The sequence below is a fragment of the Trichechus manatus genome, unplaced genomic scaffold, assembly GCF_000243295.1.
Source record: "Trichechus manatus latirostris isolate Lorelei unplaced genomic scaffold, TriManLat1.0 scaffold00057, whole genome shotgun sequence".
NCBI lineage: Eukaryota > Metazoa > Chordata > Mammalia > Sirenia > Trichechidae > Trichechus > Trichechus manatus.
Genome location: NW_004443993.1, coordinates 15499130 through 15505881, shown reverse-complemented (window position 1 = coordinate 15505881; position 6752 = coordinate 15499130). Strand labels below are relative to the sequence as shown.

General features: G+C 62.2%; 1 protein-coding gene across 1 annotated transcript in view; it reads right to left on the bottom strand.

Moving 5' to 3' along the window:
* RNF126 (ring finger protein 126) overlaps window positions 1–5101 on the bottom strand; it is a 9609-nt gene extending 4508 nt beyond the window's left edge. The window contains exon 1 of the mRNA XM_004378531.1: window positions 4929–5101. Coding sequence (XP_004378588.1) covers window positions 4929–5003 — 75 coding nt within the window. The 5' untranslated portion in view covers window positions 5004–5101. The remainder of the gene's footprint in view (window positions 1–4928) is intronic.
* Between the last annotated feature and the right edge of the window lie 1651 nt (window positions 5102–6752).

Here is a 6752-nt window from a genome sequence, read left to right as displayed (position 1 = left end):
CCCCGCTACCAGAACCCGTTCTGAGCCCCAACCCCGTCCCCACTAGCAGAACCAGTCGGGAGCCCCAACCCCATCCCCGCTAGCAGAACCAGTCGTGAGCCCCAACCCCGTCCCCGCTACCAGAACCAGTCGGGAGCCGCAACCCCGTCCCCGGTAGCAGAACCAGTCATGATCCCCAACCCCGCCCCCACTCGTGGAAAGAGCCAGGCGCTCCAGCCATCCAGAGAGGGCCGTGTCCTTGGATGCAAAGGCGTCCGGGGAAACTTGCACAGTGTTGTGGATTGAATTATGTCCCCCAAAAGATGTGTGTATCAGTTTGGCTGGGCCATGATTCCTGGTATTCTGTGGCTTTCGTATAAATTGTAAACCTGCCTCTATGATGTTAACGAGGGAGGATGGGCGGCAGTCGTGTTAGTAAGGCAGGACTCAGTCTACAAGATTGGATTGTATCTGAGGCAATGTCTTGAGTGTATAAAAGACAGAAGTGAGCAGTGAGACAGGGGGACCTCATACCATCAAGAAAGCAGTGCCAGGAGCAGAGCGCGTCCTCTGGGCCGGGGTCCCTGCGCCGAGAAGCTCCTAGTCCGGGGGAACACTGATGAGAAGGCCGAGAGAGAGAAAGCCTTCCCCCGGAGCTGACACCCTGAATTTGGACTTTTAGCCTACTCTGACTACGAGGAAATAAGCTTCTCTTCGTTAAAACCATGCGCTTGTGGTGTTTCTGCTGTAGCAGTGCTAGATGACTGAGACGCACAGACAGGGAGGATCGCTAGACAGCGCACTCTCGACGGTTTATTCACGTGACGTGGGAGGAAGGTGACAGTTGAGAAGGTGCAGGACGTGCACGGGGGGGGGGATGACCAGGGGAGAGTGCGGTGAGAACCGTCGACGGCAAGGGGGGTGGTACAGGCTCCAGCTATGACGCAGCTGGCTGTAGGTTCCCTAGGAACCAAGGCCTACCCTTTCTGGGACGCCCTGCTGTGCGGTGGGCCGGGCCTCAGGTGATGGAGCAAAAGGTAGCCAGGGTCCCTGGCTCTCTGGACAGGGATGTCAAACCGCCTGCCAAGACCGGACCCCTTCAGAGGCTCAGCCCTGTGAATGTGCCCCTTGCAGCTGCACCTGCCCGTCCTATCCCTCAGCCTGAGCCTGTTCGCCTTTCTAGAAAACAGGCAGCCACCGCTAACTCTCGAGTAAGGACAGCTGTGCCCTCATGCACCACACGCTGACCCTGGGCCACCTTGGCACCGCTGTCCCCCAGTCCCGTGCAGGGCTCCGAACTGCCACTCTGCATACGTCACCCTGCAGAGCTCACAGCCAGTTCAGGGCACCACACCCCGTCCCTCTGCTAGAACTTTCCTCCTCCAGATAGCTACCTTGCTTGCCCCCTCGAGAAGTCGGGCCTCTCTCAAATATCACCTCCAGCTCACGCCTCGGTCTCCCCACCTGTAAATGGAGGACAACCTCAACACCCAGACATCTGACCTCTGGACACACCCTGGGGCGCCAGACTGGGTCTCCTCTCTACCCCTGTGCTGGGTTGCCCCCGGCCCCTCCCTCAAGTCCCGGGGACTCCTGGAGGGCCAGGAGGTGCGCTCAGGGTCGGGAGGCGCCGGACTTGGGGACTCTCCTCATCCACAAGCACACCACAGAGCTGCGGCTGTATGTCAAGAGCAGGCAGAGGCAGAAACCTGTGTCCAACCAAGCGGACTGTGGTTCTGTGGAAAGAGATGGCCTCACCAAGGGGACGGGAGTCCAGAACGGTGTCCCCCTCCACACGTTGTCTCCCTTGGGAAACAGGCACCTGGACACTGACGCTGCCACCACGGGCATGTCCCACCATCCTGTGGGGCCACACGTGGGCGGGCCAATGGTCACACCTGGGACCAGCATTTTCACATGAGGTCCAAGGCCCGCTCACTGCTCGTCAACACAGAACATTCCAGTTCTTAGAGCCCGCCTGGTCTCACTGAAGGCAGGGGCATCTACTGAGCTGCAGCCCTTACTGTCCCCACGCCTGGTTCTCACCCTGTTCTCACGTCACCGTGGCCTGGCCACTCATCCCCTGGTTTTCAGCACCGCCAAGTCCAAAACCCTGCTGTGATGTCCGTCTCACCCTCCGCCGCCGCGCCGCACACCGCCCGTCCATCCCCGCCCTCCACCGCCGTGCCACACGGCGCCCCTGGTGCCTGATGCTGTCCTGGCAGTGACCGCCCGATCCTCGGGGGGTCGTCAGGCAGCTGTGGAGGCCCCTCGGTGCACGTCCCATGCACCTGAGCCTCATGGATGGGGACAGATGCCTGAAGCCCCCGCGTGCCAGCGTCTGCCCCACAGTACTGCCATCCGTCACACAGAACCAGGGCACGGGGACAGCAAGGACAGACAGCTCAGGGGGCTCCCCGGGTCCAGCGTGCGGCCAAACACACTGACGGCTGCAGCTCACGTGTCCTGCCTGGTGGCGCTGTCACCACTGCACGGTCCACTCAGGGACGCTCCTGAGAGGGGTGGGCAATGTTCGTGATTACAGGGACAACAGGCCTGATGGGTTGTCCCAGCCCGAGAGGAGGCATTTCGGCGCCACCCCTGCTGGTGGGGTGTGACCTTGACAAGCTGGGGGTGCATCCCCAGGCAGCACCCCCCGAGACCGAGAAGGCGCAGGTGGTCCGCCCCGTCCCCTGGCGGTGTGCTAGCATGCAGGGGACCTGTGCTTGACACCCACGCTCCACTGACGCCGTGCCCACTAGAACCCCAGGGGATGCCGAGGTTCCCTCCCCCAATGCCAGCCCACCTCGACCGGCACCTGCAGCCCGGATGCCCCACTGAGCAACAAGGCAGGACGTCTACACTGCGCCCCACACAGGCACGCCCTGGCACACCCCAGCTCCTGGCAAGGATCAAGTCTGGGCCTGCACAGGCCTTGGGGTCCGGCTCCCACGTGCCCTTCCTGCCCTCAGCCGCCTTCACAGGCACTGCCCCATCCCAGCGCTGGCTACACTCTTCATGCGCCCACAGGCTCCCCTCAGCATGGGTCACAGAGTGCTGTCCCACTGGACAGGTGGGGACAGGGGCCAGGAGCCGAGGACCTCAGCCATAGCCACACAGCTGAGAAGTGGCGTGATGGCCTGAGTCAGGCTCTCACCAAAAACCACGAGGCGGCGAGAAATGTTCTGGAGGGCCAAGACAGGAGGCAGTTCCTTTGTCAGTTAAACAACAGATGCTTCACAAGAACCAGCGTCACCCTCGTCACCTCAGACTTGGTAAAACAGGCATCTACCCCCTTTTCAGGGATGTGAGCTCTGGGCTTGGGCCTCCCCAGGCAGGGCAGGTCCCAGGTGAAGCCACACTTCCTCATCTGGCTTGAGAAAGTTCCAACAGTCACCCTGGCTAATCCTGCCTGAATGGACAAGAGGCACCTTGATAACCACACACAGGGGAAACCTGAGGTTCTGTCCCCCTCCACTCATCACTCAAGTCACACCTACAGGGTCACCTCCTCCAGGAAGCCTTCCCTGACACACATCCCCTTTATTTGCTCTTACGGAGTGTATCGACATTTGTGATCAAATATTTGTCGAATGCTGTCCAACGCTGGCTCCCTGACCAGCCTATGAACTCTGAGGGCAAAGACCACACTTGTTCTGTCACCAGTGACGAGAAGGAAGGCACTCAGATGGGCCCGGTGAATGTCAGGAAAGTCAGGACGCTCCTTGCCCAAGGCCACAGGGCCAGGAAGTGGCCACACAAGGCCAGGACCCTGTCCCGAGACTTACACCACCTGTGAGGGGCTGCTTCCGACTGGGAAGGAGCCAGTTCAGGCCGGCGGGCTGACAAATGGTGAGAAAGACCCAGTGCCAGGCACACAGGAAGCCGGAAGCCGGGCGACCGTGGGGCAAGTCTCAGCGCCCCAAGTGTGTGCGCATGCAGCAAGATTTCACGTCGTTTTCCTGCCTCCTACGGAGGGAGAGCCCCTTGCCTCTGGAAGCCACATCCCCCACCCTTTCCCTCGTCTGGGGCCTAGCACACCCGCTCTCCCCCCGAGCCCTGACTCTAACACCCCTTCCTTCCCTATGACTACACGGATCCCAACAGACACCTGCTTCCAGAACCCCCACCCCCACCCCCCGCCCCAAGATCATGAACTCTGGCTCTGAAATCAAAGCAGTCCCCACCTCCACTGCCGGGAGAAGGCAGGCCGTGCTTCCACAAAGCCCTGGAGCTGGCTTCAAACGCCTTGACGGCGGCAGGCTACTCTGCCAAGATGGGGTCCGGCTTTCCTTCCCCAAAATCTCCCCAACCTGCAGGGGGGCCCCAAGGGAAGGGGGTGGTGCAGGCTCTGATCACAAAGACCTGACATCCGGCAGCTGTCGGCCCAGACAGCGCCTCCCGACCTCAGCTTACTCATCAGTAATATGGGAGCAACACCTGGGCCTGCCCGGAAAGCAGGGGATGGGGATTAACGAGGCGGCACTCAGCGAGACGCCGGCCACGGGCGGCGCCAACACGCGATCGGTGACCGTCCCCGGGCGTTATTTTCGGAGTCTAGTGCCCCCACGATCTCTCCCTCCAGGGCCTGCCACGGACGAAGCCAGCCACTCGGCCTCTCTGGGCCTCAGTTTCTCCGTCCGGTAAGCCGGGCCCGCTGGGCTCGGACGCGAGCGGCGTCCCCACGTATGTGGGGTTTCCCGGCCCCGCCGCGCCGCCGGGGCAGGCCCGCCTCCGGCCCGGGCCTCAGTGTTCCGCATCCGGAGTACCGGGTCCTCGCCCGCACCGCCCATGCTCTTTGCGGGGTGACCCCGGGCCGACGATGCCCGCGGGCCTCAGTTTCCCCATCTGGGCCAGCTCGCGCGACCCCCGCCCGGGCCGCGGCCTCGCCTCGGGCCTGAGAAGCAGGCCCCGCCGCCCGCCCGCCGCCGCCCCCGGCCGGGCCTCACCGGCAGGCGCGGGACGATCTCGACCAAGCAGCAGTGGCAGAAGTACCGTCCGGGCTGCGGCGACGCCTCGGCCATGGCCCCCGCCGCCTTCGCCGCGCCTCCCGCCCCCCGCGCGGCGCCCGCCGCCGGCCGTTTGCTGCTCTCTCGCCGGCCGAGGAGCCCGCGCACGCTCACGCACGCACACGCAGGGACGCACAGCACGCACGGCGTGGGGAGGGGCGGGACGCTGGGGAGCGGCGCAGGCAGCGTGCACGGGGTGTGGTGGCCTGGGGCGACGGCGGCCCCCGAGGGGCAAACTAGGGGCGACTGTCGAGCTGGACGCCGGTCTGGGGAGGGGGCCAGGTCTTCAGACAACTGAGTAGTCGGAGGGGTGGGGCCTGCGCGAGGCGGGGCCGAGTCTCCTTGGCAACCAGGATCTGGGGGCAGAGCCAAACCCTCACTACGGAGGAGTTGGAGGGGCGGGGCCTTCACGGGGCGGGACAACTCACGTCTGGGGGCGGGGCTAGGCCCGGAGGCGGTGGAAGCCGCCGAGGGGCGGGGCCAGCACGGGGCGGGGTCGAGCCCCTCCTCTTCTCCGAAGCCTGCAGAGGCTTCCTAGCCCTCGTTACTTCTCCAACCTCACTTCCTATGGCTCTTATTCAGCCCCGCTGAACTCGCTGCTCCTGGGACACGTCAGGTGCTCTCCCACCTCCAGGCCTTTGCACTGGCTGCGCCCCCGCCCGGTGCACCGTCCCCAGACGCCTCGAGGCTTTCTCACTCACCTCTTTCTGAGTCTGTGCTCAAATGTCACCTGTCTCAGGACACGCTCCTTCTCAGTAGCAGTAATTTCCACCTGATGGACTGTAAGGCCGGCTCCACGCGAAAGGGGTTCCTGTATCGGGTCAGACAGCACAGTGGTGCTCGATGAACGTTCGTTGAAAGAATGCGGACAGGTGGCCTTAAAAGGGAGGGCCCCTCGGGTTTAACCACCCCCCATGCCTCAGTTTGACCCATGGTATAGGAGAGAGTCTGAGGTCGGCTGGGTTGTGGGTCTTACAGCCCAGGGGCCTCTGGGTGAGGAGGGGGCAGGGGCCTGCACTCTGTACCCCCCCTAAAATCAACAGAAGCAGGATCATCAGCCAACACAGGCCGGGATCATTTCTGAGATTCAGCAGACAAAAAAAAAACCCGTTGCCCTCAGATCGATTCCGACTCATAGCGGCCCTATAGAACAGAGTAGAACTGCCCCATAGGGTTTCCAAGGAGTGGCTGGTGGATTCGAACTGCCAACCTTTTTGTTAGCAGCCAAGCTCTTAACCACTGCACCACCAGGTCTCCAATTTCTGAGATTAGCTCAGCCTAGTCATGCATTTGTTTCTTTGTTCACTTAACAAACATTCATCGAGTACCTACTGCAAGCTAGACCGTGTGCTGGGTGCAAGGACGTATTCCAGAGCTGTGGGGAGACAGAGCCAGGTGCAGACACCCTCAACCCCATGAGGTTTTACCAGAGAATGGGACCGTAGTGGGGGCCTGGCTCTGCTTAGGAAGTTGGGAAGGCTTCATGGGGGAGGAGGCATTGGTGCCGGGGTTTTGAGGCATGAATAGGAGTTGGTTGGAGCCTGTGTATGAATGATGCCAAGAGGCTGAGGAAAAGGACTTGATTGCTGTCACCTTCCTGTCCCCTTCAAGGCTTTGTGGTGATCCCAAACCATTCCTGCTCTGACCACCAGAGAGCACACAGGCCCTGTCACTAGGAATCTGGGAAACCCCAGGTCCAGGGAGGAGGGGCCGTTTGCCTCGGGCCACACAGTAGGACTGAGATTGGAGAACTCAGGCTCTGCT